The sequence below is a fragment of the Capsicum annuum genome, chromosome 1 (genome assembly GCF_002878395.1).
Source record: "Capsicum annuum cultivar UCD-10X-F1 chromosome 1, UCD10Xv1.1, whole genome shotgun sequence".
Classification (NCBI taxonomy): Eukaryota; Viridiplantae; Streptophyta; class Magnoliopsida; order Solanales; family Solanaceae; genus Capsicum; species Capsicum annuum.
The window spans coordinates 147,448,979-147,471,081 of record NC_061111.1 but is presented as its reverse complement, the minus strand read 5'-3'; the positions used below and the strand labels follow the sequence as shown (position 1 = coordinate 147,471,081).

Here is a 22,103-nt window from a genome sequence, read left to right as displayed (position 1 = left end):
GTAATATAGATTCAAAAAGGTGAACCTACAAGTTGTAAAGTTGTTTGGGAGAAGACTTGAGCCATCACTTCCTTGACTTGACATCTACTTTTTAACCTCTTTCTCTTATTTCAAGGAACCTTGTTTTGTGGGAATTGTACAAAGTCAAGTCTTGCCTTTTGAAGATTAGACTTAAAGGAGATTCAAGACATATACTTTCCCTCCAAAACCAATTGTTTCCATTACATAGTAACTAAAGTTTGTAAACTTCAACTAGTGACTAATTGTGGGGCCATGACCAATGGTGTGCTGCTATGTCACCCAAGTTACTGTTCACACGAAAATTTTAAGCTCAAATTGTGATCTTTTAGTTTCATTTTGTTGTCTTATTAGTTTTGTTTGTTGATTTCAATACTAACTTACAAACTAGTGACAATTTACTAGATTGTGAGTTGGTTTTGAAACCATTTTTTCTATGTTTACGTTACTTTGTGTGTTTTTATTCTTTTGAGTCATTGTACACACTCGGTTCACCTCTCAACGTCGCACGAATTACAAGCAAACTTACAACAATTGTGAGATCAAAAGTGAGAAAATCCGAGGGACAAAGGATTAAAGAGAGAGTGTGAGGACCATTCTTTGAACAACTAACTTGTTTATTGTTTTGTAGGTAACTTCTTGGCTACAATGGACAACAATGCTCTTGGTGCTATCTTGGAAAGACTTAAAACTATCAACCGAGGAATGGAAAGTATGCTCACGACTATGTCCTCAATCTGAGGAGAGATGTCTACTATGAATGAGAGGTTGGATCGAATGGAGAGTCGAAGGAACTCTCGTGCTTCTACCCCTCGACTCCAAGTTTCCTCAAGTGGTCATAACCAAAACCCTTCCATCACCATTGCCCTCGAGACTCTGCCTACAAAAGTCAACCCTCCAAGTTCACCATAAAATGCCATCATCCAAGTTACTAATTACCCTCAAAATCTAGAACAAGGTAGATCACTTCTCCCGCAAGTTGATCAGGTCCCACAAGAAGGACTTGGAGGCCCATTCCCTCCCTTCCAAGCTCCACAACTGAAGCTTCACATTACCAAAATAGCCCTCTCAACCAAAACTCCATTTCCCCAAAACCGATATGTCCATATAGAGGAGTATGGAAGAAAGGGACACGAACTATATGGAGTCTACGATGATGCTTATATGATGGAAGGAGACTTGAGTTGGATAAGATTGAAGCCAAGTCTCAAGATGGAGAGGAAACTGAGGTTCAAAATGAAGATATTGGCCAAGACTTGTTCATATTGAGCTCTCGGGTTCTTCATATTTTGCCGACTGTTTTGAGTGCTTTTTTTAAGTGGTCAATTGAACGAAGTGAAGTCGTGAATTTGTGGGCAAATTCTTCTCAAGATGGAGAGGATGATATAAGAATAATCACGGAAATAGACTTATGTGGGTATGCATTGAAAGCAACCAAGTGTATGTGCAAGAGAAGTGTAATTAAAGGCCCAAATACACACCAAAACAGCCCACTCCATACACTAGAGGGGCAGCCCATTCTTGAAGGGCCTTTTTGGTCATTTTAACTTCTATTTGTTTTGTGATATATAAGGAACATGTTAGGGTTTATTCACTTAGTTTTTGAATGTTGAAAATGGTAGAACACACTTGAAACCCTCAAGTTCTCTCTCTTGTGAGGCTTGGCCGAAACTAGGTTACAACATTAGGGTGAAATCTCTTTTGTTGTTTGTTTGCTTGGAACTTGGGGTGCTTGAAGGATTGAGGTCCTCTCTTGTGTCTCTTTGAAGAGTGTAGGTGTTCCTACTATCATCATTAAGGGTCTTTGTTTGTCATCTACACTTAGGTTCTTAGTCATTATAGTAGTTTATGTCTCACTATCTATCCCTTTGTCTTTTGTAATCTTGTAACGTTATATCTTGTTGTTGTGGAATTCGAATCTGGTTATTCTTGTTGTCATCTTATTCATCTCGTTATTATTGTGTTGTTGGCTATTTTTGGGTGTCAAATACACCTTTGTTTCTTGTATTATTGTTATACTTGTCGAATCCAGGCGAGGTCCCATTTTGGTCAACGATTTTTCTTGAATTTATGGACTGTTTGAGGTATGTTTTGTACTTTTCCTTGTTTGTCTTGTATCATTATCTGCCACCAAGTAACTCACAACATCTTTTAATCTGATATATATTAGTTTAGAGATATAGTACTTGTAAATGACATTACAAAATGCTATTGGCTTATTAAACTGACTTGTTCTGGAACCTCCACTTTTGGAATTAGAGCAATCTTGGTGGCATTCAATTGTCTAAGCAGTTTTCCATTTTGAATAAACTTCAATATATCTTCAGTTATATCTCAGTAGGTTATGACAAATACTTCAAAATTTGAAAAACAAAAAATAAGTACTATTGTTTTTATTTAGTTAAATGGGTACCTTAATAGAAAATAAATTCTTTATTAGTTGATTGTTAAAATCAACTAATATGATTAAAAAATACTATATAAATTATAATTTTTTTACATCAATATAATTAAAAAGTATATCTTAAATGTTGATCAAAGTTCATACATTAGACCCTTGAAAAGAAAAATATGATAAGTAAAAAGTAACGGAGAGTATAAGTATTTCTTTTTCTAATTTCATGATCTATATTTTGTAATGCAGTTAGTCCTACATCTAGTACTTCTAACAGTTGTGTTTGTAATAATGCCTTTGGACACTTTTCAGTACTTTTCTAATATATACTAGTAGTAATTATGTTTATCAAAAAAAATAAAAATTATATAACTAAATACAACATAAAATGTGTTGAAATAGAAAAATAAATAAATGGAAGCTGACCTTAGGGGCGCCGCGGCGGACATTTCACGTTTACAGCAAACATTTAACGCGGTTTCAGGAGAGAGAGGGGAAATATATTTTCGTTTTAGCCCTTCTACTTATCTATTTTAATATGTGCTCCTCTATTTATTCTTATTTCCCTTTCTTCCATGCAAGTTTTATCATGCATACTTTTCTCCCTTTTGAAAAAAAACTCTATGGCGTTGATATTCTTTTCCCACATTAAGATTTTTGCTTATGCATCTTCTTTTGAAAGTTCTTTTTTTTCTTTTCCTTTTCTTTTGCGTAAGGACTTCTCAAAGTCATATGGGGAAGCATCTTTAATGTGAAATCATGAAACTTGAAGTTATTCTATGACTTAGTATGACAATACTTTTCACAACAGAGTTTTATTTTGGCAAAATGGTTCAGTCCGTTTTGTAATGTGGATATTACTACTTACATGTTTGTCATCTGAATCCTTTAACCCATCAAAAAGTAATATCTTACACCCTTTGACCGTTGATTGAACCTATGTAACATTAAAGTTGCTGACTAGGATTAGGCGCGTGCAGACACTCGCCTAGGGTGCGAGTGGGATCAATTTTTGATCAATTTTATATTAAAATAATTAAAAAAATTGGAAATAATATTAAAATTATAAAAATAAATTTAAAAGGGATTTTTTTTCCTCCAACTTTTTTAATTTAAAAATATTTTTAAAAATTTTAAAAATAAAATAGAAAACCCCTCTTCCCCAACCCCCCCCCCCCGTCTAGCCCCCCCCACCCCACCCCTCAGTCCCCTCCCCCAGCCAGCCCCTCCCCACCCTACCGTAGCCCTCCACATTACACCCCAGCCCCGTCTAGTCCCTCCCCACCCCACCTCAGCCCGTCCCTACCCCACCCCAGCCCCTACACCCCACCCAACCCCATCCAGCCCCTTCCTACCCCACCCCAGCCCCATCCAGCCCCTCCCCACCATACTCCAGCCCCGTTCATCCTGTCCCCACCCTACCCCAGCCCGTCCCCACCCCACCCCAACACTCGTCCAACCCCCCCAACCCAATCCACCACCCCCAGTCCCCACCCCAGCACCACCTTCACTTTTTATTTCTTATTTTAATTTTTCCTCTCAATTCAAATCTTTTCATATTTTTTTTGAATTAAAATTAAAATTTGAAATATTTTTATTTTTTGGGGGATTAAAATTTAAATTTGAATTGAAAGTGAGTGAGTGGATATTAAAAATAATTAGTGAATTTCGCTTGAAAACACGTAATGTTTTTGTGAATTTGTTAAAGATATTCAAATTTAAAAATCGAAAATTCATTATGTTTGTGTATATGAATTTATAGTTAAAAATTTAATTAGTTTGAGAAAATTTTAATTATTTGGAATGAATTTGATATTTAATTTGTGAGCAAAAAATAAAAACATAATTATTTAAACTTTTCTACAATTTTTATTTTATTTTATTAAATTTATTTAATTATTTAATTTCTTATGTATCATTTTAAAAATGACATAGAATTCAATGTAATACCTGAAAATGACATGGCAGCTGACATGGCAGACGTAGCAACGTGGCAGCTGACATGGCAGCTGACATAGAGAGAGTGTGTTACACTCACCCAAAAAGTGTTTAAAATGTTACTTTTTAGTGGGTCCAAATGACAAACATGTAAGTAGAGTATCCACATTACAAAACGGATATAGTACAAGGATCCATCGAACTATTTTACCTTTTATTTTTGTCATGTTATTTGTGGGTGATGCATAATTTTTATACTTAAAAAGGTCAAAATTGCTCTTGAATTATGCGAAGAAAATCACATATATCCTCTATTATATTTTGGAATAAGAAAAATACCCCTACCTATATCCTAAGAGACCACAAACACTGATCAAAATTAACAATCCAAATTTTAATTGATGTTGAAAGCCACACAGAACTCATCTCTCCACCAAGGCGTTGCTAACTATGATCCCACTAAACCTATATCTATCTATAATCTATATTTATAATCTATAATCTATTAAAAGTGTGAAGATTCTTAAAAAAATGATTTGAATTTTTTACCCTCATTAAAAGACTCTTCTTTAGATAAAAATCTTTTCACTATTTTTTAATTTATTATTTAATTATTTTTTATTATATTAACTAGACTTCCTCAAATATACAAGACTTCTAAAATAATAACCTATCTCTATAATATATTAAAAGTGTGAAGACCCTTAAAAAAGTAATTTGAAATTTTTACCCTTCATTAAAAGTCTACACTTTAGACAAAGTTGTCTTTTTACTATTTTTCTTCAATTATTATATCATTATATTATAATATTTAAATTAAAATTTTCTATAATATATGGTAAAAGGAAAATATCCTTTGAAATTTTTTCCTTAAAAAACATCAAAAATAAAAAATAACCCTAAAGTTTTAAAAAAAAAAAAAAAACAAGTTATTTTAACTTTTTAAGGAAAAAAAATACACGTTTTTAGGAAAAGGTATTGGAGTTTGGAGAATTTTTTTTTTCATTAAAAATCTTCCATGTTTTTATTTGATACCATAATTAATTTTTCCTTTGCACAATATAAAATTAAAAATCTTTCATATTTGAAAAATTCTTTTTTGTAGGAAAAAGTATTGGAGAATTCTTTTTTTCTACAATAATATAATAACATTCATAATGTAAAATCTATTGGCGGAGATATTCTGATAAGTGTTTTTTTTATGAGCTCTAAAGGTGTCATCTACAATCACAAAAGGTTAGGTTTAATTGTATTGTTCTAATATTTCGATTATTGTATTGTTTCATTGTAGTTTTTGTTATGTTCAAGTCTATGTGGGATAAATGTTTGGTCGAACTTTGAAAATTTGGTGTTAATGTTATGTCTGATGATATTGTTGTAGTATTCTCGAATACAGTAGTTTTTGTTCTATTATTATTTGTTATTTTTTCAAGTGATAGATCAACGTTTGATCGTGAAAATTTTGCCTTAAGGTTATGTTTGATGATCTTGTTGTGATATTCTTGAATACAATAGTTTTTGTTTTGTTATTATTTGTTATTTTTTTAAGTAATAAATTAATGTTTGGCCGGGCTTTGAGAATTTTTCTTAAGGTTAGGGTTTAATAACACTATTATCATATCTCTATTATTGTATTATTTTATTGAATTTATAGTGGTAGATGAATGTTCGGTCAGTTTTTGAGAAATTTTTGTGTTAAAGGTTAGATTTAATCAATTTATTTTGTTGTAGTTTCTGATCTATTACTATTTATTGTTTTTGTTATTATTCGTGATGTGATAGTTTACATCATCGAAGATGATCAAGATATTAATACTTCACATATGGCTTGACATGAAGCACACGTGCAAAGCACGTACATTTGACTAGTATATTAAAAATGTGAAAACCCTTAGAAAAGTGATTTGAACTTTTTACGCTTCATTAAAAGAATCTTCTTTAGACAAAATTGTCTTTTCACTATTTTTTTAATTTATTAGTTAATTATTTTTTATTATATTAACTAGACTTCCTAAAATATATGAGACTCCTAAAATATATGGTAGGAGAATTAATTAATATTTTTTTCTTCACTATTTATGCCAGCATAATAGAATTCAACATGTTTATGCTATATGTATATATATATATATATATATATATATATCTTCTTTGTTTTCATTCAAAATTATTTTTTAGGGTCAAAATTTTCGCTCAGACAAGAATTAATTGTATCAAAATTGAAGCTTTGTGATCACTATTCTAGGCTTTTTATTAGTCTACAGGTCGCAGATGAATGTCGGTTGGCTTTGAAGAATTTCTTGTATAAAGGTTAGGTTTAATTGTATTGTTTTGATATTTTTATTATCTTATTATTTTATTTTAATTTACAGATGCTAGATGAATGTGGATTGGCTTTGAAATTTTTTTTAAGGTAAAGGTTAGGTTTAATTATATTATCACAATATCTCTATTAGTTTGTTATTTTGTGGTAGTTACAGTCTGTAGATGAATCTTGATCGGCTTTGAGAGTTTTTTGTGTGTAAAATTTAAGTTTAATTGTATTATTTTGATATCACTTTTATCGTATTATTTTGTTGCAGTTTACAGGTGATCGATAAATGTTGGTCGGCTTTGAGGAATTTTTTTATGTAAAGGTTAGGTTTAGTTATATTATTTTGATATCTCTATTATCGTATTATTTTGTTATTGTTTACAGGTGGTAGATGAGTGTCAAACGACTTTGAAAAAAAAATTTGTGTGTAAAGATTAGATTTAATTGTATTATTTTGATGTCTCTAACATTGTATTGCTTTGTTGCAATTTACAGATGATAGATGAATGCCGATCGACTTTTTAAAATATTTTTGATAAAGATTAGGTTTAATAAATAAATTCTCCATCTTTACATACTCAAAAGATATTAAATTTAATTATTATATTCATCTTTATTATTTAAACAAATATCCTATTTAATGTAATGTTTGAACTTATTAAAGTGAGGTACGCGCACAAGACGCCTACATCTAAACTAGTTATATAAAATCATCTCAATTGAATATTTGACACTAAACGAAAGAAGACCAAAACATGATATAGATTATGCAAGAGTAAAGTTTTTAAAAAAATTATATTTGGTAACCTCATTATGGATCTTGGTTTAATTGCCATACATGATATTGAGTTTTGATACTTGGCTGCTAATATCAACAAACAAAGAGTTGCATTTCATGTTTATGAGAGCATTTAATAATTGGTTAACTTACATAAATTTTAAACTTTTAATGGGTTGTAATTTTTTTTTTTCATAATTTTATTTAATTACATGATATCCAGAATTTTGATATTTGTAATACATATTTTTAGCCTTGATACATATGCATTGTGATACATTTGTAATTTAGTAGTTAGCTAAATAAGGAAGTAAATAATTTTCAATAATTACAGGGAGTAAAACTAGATGAAAATCATGGTATAAATACATTTGATGTCAGATGTATCATAATGATACATTTGGTATAATTACTCAATATCCATTAAAAATTTAATCTCACACAAAAATAAATTGTTTACATATGCCAAACATATATTAAATGTATCAAATATTTATAAATAAATCAAAAATATGAATCATTATCACAAAATATCTGTCATATGTATCACCACTATTCCAACAACAAATGTATCGTATTGATAATGTATATATTTTTGATAACTGATTAACAACACCACTACATATTTTTTATAATATTATATCAGTGTTACACATATCGTTTCTCATGGGATAAAATGCATCAATGGTGCATGTATAAAACGTATCATGGAATTAAATAAAATACCATATGTATCAATTAAAAAATATTCAAATTGAATGAGGGTGGTGAAACCATTAAATGACCAAAAAACATATGTATCATCCTTAAAATTATAAAAAGAGTACACAAGTTTTTGATATGTATCTATATATGTATTAAATACATTTATTCGATACATATGTATATGTCTTGATACTTATAATAGATACATATAATCAACCACCACCACCCCTCCATCGTTCGACCGCACCATCACCACCGCCTTGGCTACCCCATAAAGCCATTGAATCTAAGATGAGTTGCAACATGTAGAATCTACTACTCTTCCATACAAAAAGCAGGACTTGACAACTAGATTTTTGCATCCGGCTAATTAGGTGTCACTTTCAGAAATTCGCTATTTTTCGACAGCTCATGTAGTCGAAAAATAGAAAGTTTTTGACTATTTGGTGGTAGTCGAAAAAAACTTGTCGAAAATATATTTTCGACTACTATTATCGGAAATTTCTGACTACTCCAGTCGCAAAAATGAAATTATAGCATGATATGAAAAAAATAATATTCTGACTAGTGTAGTCAGAAGTTTAATAAAATAATTACTTAATAATTATAAGATTCCCGACTAATGTAGTCGGAATAGTAATTAATAATTATTTAATAAATAAAAATTTTTTGACTACTTTAGTCGGAAGCTTAATAAATAATAATAATTATATTATCATTTTCTGACTAAAGTAGTCAAAATATTTTATTTATTAAATAATTATTTTGAAATAATAATTAATAATTATTTAATAAATAAAACTTTTTTGACTAAAATAGTCAGAAGTTTAATAATTAATTATTTAATATATAATTTTTTTGACTATTGTAGTCGGAAAAGGATAATATAATTATTTTTTCCGACAGATGTAGTCGGTAAATATTAAAATTATTTCGCTTTACTTCGACCATTGTAGTCGGAATATCTTCTCATTTTACAGCCAATAACAGCATACCTAATGCATTTCTCAAAAGTAAAATTTAAAAATTACAAATACAATCAAAACTTAAAAATTCAACCACTTGAAACATGCAAAACAAACAAGTTAAATATTTTAAACATTTCAAGACAAGTTTAGGTCTAAACATCACAATCCAAAATAAACACTATTTCTAATAGTTTAAGTCTACACATCACAATCATAAACAAGAATGAAAAACTACAAGCTAATCATTTGATTCACTATCTTCCTCATCCTCAAATACTTGAGGCATATGCTTCTTGACTAACGCCTCAAATTTGGCAAATTTGGCATCACTAGTTGCACACTGTTGCATCAACTCTTCAATTTTTCTTTTCATCGTTTCTATTTCTTTCGCATTTTGCAAAATAGAAGCGGAGTTGGGAAACATTAGGGAAGAACTACTCGAGGATTGGTTAACTCCAAGCATATAGGTTTTACCCTTCTTGGGACCACCTACCACAGTTGTCCTTATTCTAGTCATATCAGCAGGCGATGGTTCGACTATGGTACCATCCTCTGAAGCAAGTTGGGTTTGAAGCCAATCTTCAATGCTTTTTTGATATCCTTCCTGAAAGAAAAATAATTGTCATTATGTGAACAAGCTAAGTTGAATAATAAGAAAACAATATATATAAAAGTTAGTATCTTACATATGCAACCTTAGCACGCGGTTCGATCCAATCTGCTCTTGTACTATCCGATTTTTTCTTCTTATACGTCTCTTCGAAAGATTTAGGGAGAGGTACATCTACTCCCCCATTTAAGAATTTCTGCAAAATTTTACCCATGGCGAAATACATTATTTTAAAAATTAAACCAACTTCGACTATAGCATTAAACAGTAGAAGAACACGTATTCATGGATTTATAAAAGGTTTATCTTAAGTCTGCACAAGAATCAGCATATGGAAGAACATCAGTGGGTAAAGGAAATATCAGAGCTTCATTCAAACAGAAGTACATCCTATTGGTACTTCTGTTTCTCTGCATCAGTTGCATAGAGATCTGCTGGCTATTGGAGGTCTAAATTTACCTGCAAATGCTCCACGTAGGGCTAGTTTGTGAAGTAGGATATGGTCCCCTATTGTAAGGAGAACAACTTGATAACTATTACAACCACATCCTAGTAATGAAAAGAAGGGCAAGACAGAGAGATTCTGGAAAGACTGGGGGTGACAAAAGAGCGACAAAATAGTTGGAGAGCTCGTTGTATCTCCTCTTTTAGCTGATGAGTTATTTTGTGATTCAGTATTTTTGGATGAGTTATCCAGGATGTTTATAAAAAGTTTATCTTAAGTGGAAATTTGCATGGTACTTGATACGGGACTCAATAACAAATTGTAGATATAGTATCATCAGCCAGCTGACTTTTGGAACCCCTTCCCTCTTTTTTGTGACTCAAAGCTGACTAATTCACTTGTTTCAAACTGCAACACCTGCATAGCACGAACCATATATGTATAATCGCTTATTTCTCATTTTGTTTTGGTTTTGAGTGCTCATTAACCATTTTCTTTCACTCTCTATCCTCCATCTCTTACAAATGAAGGTGTGCCCCATAATGCATATGAACCATTGACCACCATCCCAAAGATGTCTAGCCTACCTTGATATCCTGAACATTTATATTGCCATGTAATAAAATAGTAAAAAATGAGAATAATCAAAACAAAGGTAGATCCAAAGATGTTGTATAAAAGACAGATCACATTGCAAAATAGTAGAATTGCTCAACAATAATCATTTTAGGCATTCAGATTTCTTAGCACCAGAGGAGAAAGATTTGTAGATTAATTTAGAGAAATGGAGTCACACTGAAGAGGGGATAGTTCAACAGAAGTCCAGAGCCCTATGAATTAAACTGGAGACTCAAATAAATACTTTTCTGTTGTAATGAAATAAAGGGGGAAATGGATAAAAGGGTTGGACAAGAATAGTACTAGTCTTCTTTGGTGGGTAGCGAAACTCATTGAACCTCCGGTGTGCAGCGAGCCACCCATTTCAGAGGCTCAATTTGTCTTTCCCCATTCCCTCTTCGACTTGTATTCAAGAGTGTCCCATAATATCAAGAACTTAGACCACACTTCATCATTCAACCAACTAGATTTTACCAATTTACTCCGGGCCTCATACAAGTGTTCTTTGATCCTTAGAGCTGCTTTCAACTGAAAAATGCGGTCTACTTCATTAGCATGACAATCACCTCATGAACACTTTGTCTGCAAAATAGTTTAATATAACGTCATAAAAGGAGTTGATGGATATAATGGAAAAACTATCTTTAGGCAATGAGATTCATAGCTTATAAAACTGTTTATACCATAAACTGTTTCCACATAACAATTTTAATTTCGTACGAAATCTTTAACCAATTATTCCACGGATTTTTGAAAAATATTTTAATTGCTTCTATAACCATATTCCCGGCAGCATATGCTGGAATGAACCTACAATAAAATTATATTAAACCATCATCTTAGCTTTTAAAAATTAAGGTAAAACTAAAGGGTTACTTACCCATCACAATAAGGGACTATTCGTAGCCTCCCAAACTTGTCATATTCTAATACATCCTTAAATTGTAGATTCTGGGAAGCAACTGTTGTAGCATTAGACACTATAGAACTATCAATAGATGGTGATGTTGGTGCGTTAGGACCTCCAATTCTCAATACAGAAAGGCTTGGTATAGATGATGTCAAAGGCACAGATGAAGAGCTACTATGCAGACTATTTTGGGATGAAGAACTCTGTAACAGGTCAGACGGTTGAGGCATGAAAAAAGCATTTGGTAGTGAAATAGTTGATCTAGGAGGGGGAGGAATATTTGTAGTAGCTGGTTGAAGAGTTGTGGTAACAGGTGGTGGTGGTGATGGATATTGACCATCAGGAAGATTGTTGGGTCATTTCTTACTTTTCTTACGCCGTCCATTAACATTACCTTTTGATGCCATTGATTTTCTTTACTAACCAACTGGAAAAAAAAGAACAACCAAATTTAAGAATAATCATGTTTGTTTGATTCACCAGAACTTAGTAACTACCTTTAACATAAACCTTTTTTTTACTTTTGAACCTTGCAACAAAATTAACACAGTACTGCTTCTCATATTCATGAAGCACCAGAACATTTACACATTACTACTACTAATATTAAAGCACCATGGCAGTTAATTACAGACTAGACACAAACATAAACAACACCAAATTAGAACTAGCCCGCTAATTGTGTTAAGGGTCTACAAAATTAAACATATATTCATTATAGCTAGCATTTATCAGACCACCTTTCAGAGCTAGCTATTACTACTTCTTCCCAAATCCGAGCTTGAGAACAAGCTCCACAGTAACACTAACCCCTTTACTTAAGTCATGATTCACATGGTGCTCAGTTGAGTTAGTACAGACGATTTGTCTGGTTTGCTTGATAGACTCTTGGAGGTGAATAACAAAGTTTCATAACAGTTATCAAAGAACATGAGCTGGAACCAAAGTTGCCAATATATGGAAATTAAAGCTCAAGAATCAAACTATCACATATTTAAACCAGCTCTGGTATTTTACACCAATAATATTAAGTTTCACCAAAATGGAATGAAAAAAAAAATCCTGACCAGTTCTTGGGGGTTTGTGAATTGATAAATAAAACTCCTTTTCTTACATAGAAAGTAGCAATTAGATTATATATTTACCTGCAAAACTGATAAATGCAACATCTCAAATATGAACGAATTCCCTTCTCACAGGCATGCCACTTATTTTTGACGTGCAGTACAATACTCTCTTTTACACAAAGGATTTAGTCATGACAATAGAAAGAAAAAACTATTGAGTTTGGAAAAAGTTTCTAGGACTGAGTGAGAGAGCACACACTGCAGTCCTTTACTCTGATGTTATGTATTTGTGGATTGGTAAGCTCTGAATTAAAAAAATAAGTAAAACGTATCAATTTTTCATTGGTAAAACCAAACCCCCTTCTCATCACATTTTGATCAAACATACAACTGAGAAAAGAAAGAAAACACAAGAAAGAACCAAATCTGAAAACAAGAACTAACTACTCTATTTAACAGACATAGATAAAATAAGTTGGTGCTTGTGTAAAGTGCTGCAAAAGCCAATACCAATATAGCAAGTCAGAGTAATTAGGCTTTTAAATACTTATAATTCTACTCCCACAACATAAACAAAACACACTCATCTCATCTTTCTTGATATATCTAATGAACCCCTTATCAAGAATTAGCCATTAAGAGCCCACACAAAGTAATTTTGACAGACTTCAATGTACAAAAAAGCTTAGTATATATCTGATAAACCCTAGATGAAAATAAACATAAAGTTTTTATCTCTTATGATTTAGAAGAACCTCATATCAAGAATCAGCTATTAAGAGCCCATACAAATTCTACACAATAGGTGCAAATTCTACTGTGATTAGAGTACATAAAAAGAAGATGTTAAAAAGTTGAAGCTCATTGCTTCAACTTTTTACTGGTTCTTCTTTCAGCTGCTTTTTGGTATGTACAAGCAGTAGTATGCAAAAGATCAAAAGTGAAACATAATGCAGCAATTACTTCTTATCATATGGAGGAAGCTGTCTCAGAAAGTTATACAACCTCATGAAATCAACACAAAAAAGCTAAAACAAGAACACACAAAAAGAAAAACATCCATAAAGGCAAAATCAACTAGCTAGAATTATAGCTTAATTGTAGTTCTTACACCTACATTAAGTCCAAACAAAACCCTCTGTTTCATATTAAGAATCAACAAATCATCTGGACAAATTGGCAACCCCCAAAATCCTATGGTTACAAGCAGTTCAATAGTCATCAAGAAAATATCTCTAGAAGCGGCGAATCAAAGCGAGAAATGGAATAAAACAGTTACATGGATATAGGACATTCCACCATCCGAAAGATTAGTTTTCAAGGCTCTAAGCAGTTACATGAATACAACAATGTTTGACAATTGCCATAAGAACTCTAACAGAGGGATATGCAAAAAGCAGCAGCTAAAATACAATTCAAGACCTTGTTACTACACACTACTATTAATAACAACTCAATCCCCATCGCTTGTTTCATAGTCATTCATCAATTCTTTCTCATCACTTGATTCATATTCATTCATCAATTCTTTCTCATCACTTATTTCAGTTTCATCATGTAACTCTTCCTCGCTTATTTCATTTTCATCAGTTGGATCTTCCTCGTCATTTGCCCCAGATGTGCCTTCTCCATAATCATTAATATTCAATCTAAGTTCAGAAGGATTAAATTCTTCATATAGGCCTTCGCTATGCTGCAACTCACCTGCTAATTCATCACCCACCCTTTCTTCAACACTTGAAATGTCATTCTGATACGCTACATCCAATGTATCCTCTACTTTAATTCTACCCACGAGCTTTGTTTTTATAACTACCCGCCATGCAGATTTATTCTTACACAAAGGATAAGGAGCATCATACATTTGTTTCACATTTTGTGCAATGACAAATGGATCATAGAGTCCATACTCTCTTATACGCTTAATTTCGACTATTTTGCACTGAGGGTGCACCTTCGTACCTAACCTAGGTGTAGGATCATACCACTTACAATGAAAGAGAACTAACTTTTTCTTTGGCCAACCAACATGATAATCGAGTTCTAAAATCTCCTAAAGCACACCATAATAATCAACACCGCCATCACCTTTCACCCAAACCCCTCTATTATTGGGTTTTTTCCCTTAAAGAGCTCTTCTGTATGAAATTTATATTCATTGATAGAGTACTTAGAAAACTTTCTTACTTTAGCATCAGTTCTCCAAGCTATATCACATAAAAACTGGTCATTTGGGTCATAATTCAGTGGATTATGAACCTATAAAAAGTTCAAGCAAAGTTAGAATTTAAATATACATAAGACTGAACAAAAGTGTAAATCGTGTTAAATATTTAAGTTACGCTTACATATTCTCTAAACCATACTGAAAACATAGGATAAACAGTAGCATTCCCGTGTAAAGACACGAAGTAGCTGCCCGACAAAGTTTTGACTTTCATTAGTTAAAGCTTAGATAGACCTTGAATGATTTTTCTTAATATAAATATACTCACTTATGAAAAGGCAGGACCTTGAGACAATTTAATAATACATGTGTTGTAGCTGACTTAAGCTCCACCTCATTCAAATATCGAAGTGGACCAATTTTCGGACTTTCTTTACCTGGTTGATTGAATATTGAAAATTGTGGTGCTGAAAATTTTGTATTATCTCCATCATCATGCCTATTAGGTCGGTTTCTCATACATGGTACACCATGTTTAAAATAATATGAACAAAAATAAGAGGTCTCTTTAGCCAAATAAGCCTCACATATTGATCCCTCAATTCGAGATTTGTTTTTTATGGTCCGCTTACATTTGTCAATAGTCCTGCATAGTATGATATTTTAGATGAAATAATATTCAATTATAACACATAAAAGTAAATGTTAAAAGTCAATACCTCTCAAAGGGATACATCCATCTACACTGAACAGGCCCTTCAAGTCGTGCCTCACGTACAAGGTGAATTGGAAAATGCTCCATAACATAAAAAAAAATAGGAGGAAAAATTTTTGCCATCTTGTTTAAGGTTAAGCAAATGTTAATATCCCATCAAAGATAGGTTCTCCTCCCTTAATGTGTTAGAACATAAATCTTTGAAAAATAAGCTTATCTCTGTTATGGGCATCCATATTCTATCAGACAATACACTGAATGCAATAGGCATCAGTGACTCCATGAAAATGTGACAGTCATGGCTCTTCGTAGAGGTCAAATTCCCTTCCTTCGTGTAAATGCACCTGGATAAAATTGACGCATATCCATATGTTATTCTCGTATGAGAGGCAGAGCTCATTGATGCATACAACTCTTTAACTATGGTATAAGGGGTAAGTAGTGCATCGACTTCACAGGAACCTTCTTCCCTTTGGCATGTGTGACTTCCTTATAACTAGGCTGATTATAAAACTTGCAATGTTCTAAATTTACGTCTTCCTTATAGAATAACATGCAACTTTCAAGCAACAGTGAATCCTCTCTTATGATAGTTCTAACTTTGAAACCAACTTCTTTGTTGTGTAGAAATCTTTGGGTAAGTCAGTTTATTTGGGTTAAGTTCATTCATAAGTCCAATGATAGAATTCATGCCCTCTTAAGAAATAGAATAATTTGACTTAATACTCAGTAACCGAACGACAATAGATAACTTAGAATACACTGATCCTTCATACAATGGATAACTAGCTTCCTTTAGCTGTTCATAAAAGTGCTTAGCCTCATTATTTGATTCATTTTGAGCCCCTGAGTGTGTCCCAAAAGCATCCCTGACCATCTCACTATATCGTCAACTTTCAATAGTATTCTCTCTTATTGGACTTTCAATGTAATTCTGAAAAGAAAAATTATTAGCATTACTACTCTCTCCATGAGATATCCACAACAACAACAACAACAACAACAAACCCAGTGTATTCCCACTTGGTGGGGTCTGGGGGGGTAAGATGTACGCAGTCCATACCTCTCCATGAGATATCCACACAGTATAATTCACCATAAAACCCTTCTTATAAAGATGTAATGTAACAACATCTAGACTCAATAACTTGCAACACTTGCAATTCCAACAAGGACACCTAATTATCCCTTCAGTAAGAAAATCATCAAGTGTCATAGCTTTAGCAATAAATCCAGCTACCCCAACTTTATATTCCTATTTCAACCCCACACAGTTAGGATAAGTTCTATTATACATCCATGCACGATCTTAATTTTCCATCTACACAAGAACGCCAAACAATAATAACAGAGAAGAGAAACAAAAATAAGAGAACCAAAACAATAACAGAAGAAAAAGGCCCAATAGTGTAGTTTTCATATATTTCAAGGCTTAAAGTACCATTAGTTTTCAATGCTTCACTTAGTTTCAATAGTTATTTATGAAATTTTTTCAACATTTATTGTTCTACCACAACTCTTATTGGGTGTACTTTTAAACTATTCATAGTTTTAGAAATTAAATAGAAAATCAGGAAGAAGCAAAAGTAATCATAGCTTTTAATTGATTCATGAAATTAAGTAGAAATTTATGTGAAAAGTATTTTACTATACCGTCTTAGCTTCTGCCTTAAGTAAGTTTTGCTTATCAAGTTCAAAGAAGCTTGTGTTGAGAAGAATGTTGGGAATAGGACACCAATTTTTGTTCCGTTGACTAGCTAGAAGAGATGATTGTTCCTCAGTGCACTCAACAAGCAAAGATTCAGCAAGAAGAGCCAATGATGAGAGCAAGGTGCATAAAAACCTGCACAAAAACAATTCAGGTCAGCAGGAACAAACATTATAAACCCCAAAGGCTAAAAATTCAACTCTATCAGTAAGGCAAATGTTTAATATTAGATCAAATTCAGTAACTCTAAATTCCATCAGAACAAAGATTGTGAAATAAACCCCAAAAGTAACAACATCAATTCAATCAATACTACAAATATTTAATACAACAACAACAACAATGCCTCGAATCAAAACAAGTTGAGGCTGACTATGCGAATCCTCATTGACATACTTCCTTATTTAAGTTCAATTCATGTCATCGTCATACTAAAACAATAAATAAGGGAAAAAAGCATGTAGTGAATATAATGTTAGTATTAGATTGATAAAATTGAATAATTGTCATGTCTCCTGGTATAAGCTCTCAAGTATACATTTATTCATTTGTTCCTGTTCTTGCTAAATAGAACAAATGTTCACTTTGTATTAATTTGAATTTTGTATTTCGTGTGGAAAAAGATCGAGAATCTCATTCTAATCTATGGTCGTAAACAGACATTGGCATATGGAACCTTTGTAGCTGTAAGTGAGAAACAAGAGGGACAACTTTCTCCAATGTTGATAATATATATATATCTATATATATATATTGCCTTTTGTTTATCCTATATGATGATATTTAATTGGACACATAATATTGATCATATAAGCGATTCGGAATTTTACTAGCACAATAAAAATAAATTGCATGACTAAATTTAGCTTTAAGAAGGATACGCTGTAATTTGTCTTAAAGCAATGTTATTTCTTTAACTCAATTATTTACAGTGCCTGCGTCTCTTTGTACTAATAATATTAAGATTTAATGCAATCAGGCCTATGTGACTCAAGAAGATACTCTAACGTCAACACCCACTGTAAAAGAAGCTGAATACTACCCTGATGAACTACAACTCCCAAATTCCATGCCAAAATCAGAGAAAAAATAAATAGCGGACATAACTATGAAGGAAATGGGGTTGCAGGACACAATGAAAACAAGAATTGGAGGATGGAGCGGGAAAAGAATAAGCGGAGGACAGAAGAGGAGAGTCGGTATATGTGTGGAGATTTTAACGCGTCCATCTTACTATACATTAAAAGTAGATTCATTCACTATACAGGAAGAGCTTATACAAGTGTACCCCTACCCTCACTTTTACGTGCCTCATAGCAGCACCAAGTCCTAATCTTGAACAGAAATATCACATTGATATTCGTGCTTACAACAACAAAAAAAAATTGATATTCGTTTTTAACTATTTTAAAATGCAACCACTTACATAACAAGCTGGCCCTATTCAAAGATTAACTATATTTTGACAAGTATTATGAGAAGTAATTTTCCAATGAGATGAGTGCAGTAGGTGCAGCTGTAATACACAATTGATGCAAGAGCTAATGGAAGCCATTTACTAAAGTTAAAAATATCAAGGAGCATCGATGAGAGACTTAATATAAAATAACGAGAAGCCACTTTCTGCAGGTGAACGAGCAACCTAACATGAAACAAGTTAAAGCAAACTACATAACATATGTACCTTAACGTAATCCAAAAATCTCTTCTGGAGGATCCGAAAATATCTCCTTAATGTTTTGCTTAACCCTGTTTCTTAATAGGGAATGTGGCAAAAGTCCCTTTAATAGAATCCTGAAAGGCAGCTCCCTTTAATACCATCATAAGCAAAACCCACAAAAAAAACCCCAAAACCCCAAAAGAACCAAAATCTGAACAAGCATAGCAAATGAAACAACTCACTACAGATGAATCTAGAAAACCAAGCAAAAACTCATTCTTTTACCCATCCAAAATGTCAATAAATAGCAGGAAAACTACAAAATCTAGCAACTCACCGTCTTCGTTACCATCACCGTAATTGTCACCGCCAATTTTTGAGAGAGACATTGCCAATTTCTAGGGTTTAGAGAGAGAGATAACAGTCAGAGAAATGCGAAAGTGTTGAAATGTTTATTTTATATCTTATATATATTATTTAATAATTAAATATAGATTTTTGACTACTTTCGTTGGATAGAAATTTAATATATTTAATTATTTATAATATTTTCGACTACAGTAGTTGAAAATATTTTTATTATATTAATTAATTATTAATTTTCTGTATAAGGGTATGATCATATATTTAGTCATATATTTATTTAGCTATTACTATTTCCGACTACAGTGGTCGGAAATATATATTTAATCATTTATTTTATTATTTGTATTTTCGACCTATTTATATTTTCGACTCGAGTGGTCGGAAATATATATTTAATAATTTAGTTATTTGATTATTTATATTTTCGACTATAGTAGTCGAAAATATATTGGTAATAATTTATTTAAATAATTATTTAATTTCTGTATAAGGGTATGATTATATATTTAGTCAAATATTTATTTAGCTATTAGTATTTCCGACTATAGTGGTCGAAAATATATATTTAATAATTTATTTATTTAATTATTCATATTTTCGACTATACATTGGTAATAATTTATTTAAATGATTATTTAATTTCTGTATAAGGTTCTGATTATATATTTATTAATATATTTATTTAATTATTTATATTTTCGACTACAACAGTCGAAATATATATTTCTCAAAATTTACCATCAAATATTCTGACTGTTGTAGTCACAAATAGTATCGAAAAAATATTTTATAAAAAAAATAATAAAAAATAAATTTTTCGACTGAAGTAGTCGAAAATTTGCGACTACTTTTTTTCAGTTGGAACTTTCGATCAAAAAAAAGAAAATTTCTGATAGTGTGATATATGTAAGCTAATAAATATAGATTAACATAATTTGATAGAGAGATGGAACAAATTTCTTTTGAGATCGTGAAAATGACTAAAATTTTCATTTACAGCGAAAAACATTTATCAAATCAATGAAATTGGTGAAAAAGTTGCAAGTAACGGAGATGAAAGTTATCTTAATTGAGATGATAATTTGGGAGAGATTTTAGGGGATGGAATTTTTTAAAAAAGAAATTGGATTGCATACTTTAATTATGGGGTAAAAGTAGGATGAGAGTTTTATTTATATGTATCAAGAGTAAAATATTAGATCCAAAATTTTAAGTAATTATTTAACAGGTAAGAAATTTTGGATGATAAAATCTCTTAAATTTGTGATTTTACGTAATTTTTCCTTAATAATTATATAGAATTCTTTTTTAGAAAAGAAGTAGTACAAAATAGGGTGAAATAAAGAAACAAACAAATGGGGTTGGCAATGGACAATTTTGTACACATGCAGCAAGCTTAGGCAATTGCTTAAGCGGTCAGTAATCATGGACGCGCAACAAAAGGGGAAATAGAGCATAATGTACCATCGTCTTCACCTCTCACATTACTTTTGTTTATAAGGAGAGTACGTGCGTATTTTACCTTAAATTATATTCAAAAATTTGAAGGCATATTCAAACTATCTATCATGACCTATTATTTACTTATATTAACTAAAAATAAATTTATTTTCATCTTACAAGTTGATGTGACATAAAAATAAAGCTAAATAAAAAAATATATTTAGTATAATTTATTTTATATTTTCACACTTTTTAAATTTTTGTAAATTCTTTCTTTGTTCTTCCTCATTTTTCTTTCTCTTTCCTTGACAGTACCCAGCAGCATCATTTTCACCCTAAAACTTCTCAACATACCTTAACAAAAACTTTTATTTTTCTCTTAATATCATTATAAACCTATATATATATATATATATACTCATCATTAAAAATCTTATCTTTATTCTTCTCTTTCAAGAAAAACTTTACACCCACTTCATTAAGAGGAATCCTCATGCATGTGCGCTTTTTAGGGTAGACCTGGAGGAGTAAACTATTTATGCCTCCAACAAATAATATAAAATGTCCCCTTTCAGCTTTTGTTATTTATTTGCATACTCCTTTTCTTTTTCTTTTTTCTTGTGTATTTCTTTATTCATTACTTTTTTCTCTATTCCTTTTTTCTGTTTTTCTGGTTTTATTTTTTTCTTTTTTCTTTTATTGGTTCCTTTTATTTTCTATTTTTCATTTTCTCTTTGTTTTTTAGGTTCTTTAATTCTTGTTGCTTTTCTTTTCTTTTTGTTATTTTTTAAATTCTTTATTTTGCTTTTCTTTTTCTCCTTTGTTTTGTTGGTTTCTTTTATTTTTGCATTTTTCATTTTTTCTTTGTTTTCAATCTCTTTATTTCTTGATCCTTTTTTTTTCTTTTATTTATTTGTTATTCTTTATTTTTTTCTCAAATCATAATATTTTTTATTTTTTAAAACCACAAGCTAATTTCATATTTTCGGTTCTTTTTATTCTTTTATATAATTTTATTTAATTATCTTCTCTTTTTTTTATACCGATTTCTTTTTCATTTGTTTCCGTTTGTAACGATACCATCACGGTATATATATATATACTGTCATGGTATCACTTATGTCTGATTCAATCCTTAGTGAGACCTACATGGTATTATCACAGTATATCTATATATCGTCATGATATCATTGATGTCTGTTTCAATCCTTCAGTCATACCTCTATGATACCATCACAGTATATATATACTGGCATGATATCGTTGGAATTTGCTTCT

General features: G+C 31.4%; 1 protein-coding gene across 18 annotated transcripts; it reads right to left on the bottom strand.

Moving 5' to 3' along the window:
* Positions 1-9,218: 9,218 nt before the first annotated feature.
* Positions 9,219-19,467, bottom strand: LOC107839504. Of its 18 annotated transcripts, none has more exons than XR_001665095.2 (9): positions 19,354-19,462; positions 19,041-19,150; positions 17,302-17,491; positions 15,653-15,992; positions 15,371-15,579; positions 11,670-12,126; positions 11,473-11,599; positions 9,803-11,371; positions 9,219-9,720 (listed from the first exon to the last, which is right to left on the bottom strand). XR_001665095.2 is itself a non-coding variant. In XM_047397680.1 (4 exons), the coding sequence occupies exons 3-4, from the start codon at positions 9,950-9,952 to the stop codon at positions 9,355-9,357; spliced, it is 516 nt and encodes a 171-aa protein (XP_047253636.1). In that variant the 5' UTR covers positions 9,953-11,371; positions 17,302-17,491; positions 19,354-19,453; the 3' UTR covers positions 9,219-9,354. The 18 variants fall into 18 exon arrangements, 4 of the variants coding, with proteins under 4 accessions (XP_047253636.1, XP_047253644.1, XP_016538512.1 ...); XR_007045550.1 differs by adding an exon at positions 14,954-15,025 and having other exon boundaries at positions 15,262-15,992; positions 19,354-19,453; XR_007045553.1 differs by having other exon boundaries at positions 15,262-15,579; positions 19,354-19,453.
* Between the last annotated feature and the right edge of the window lie 2,636 nt (positions 19,468-22,103).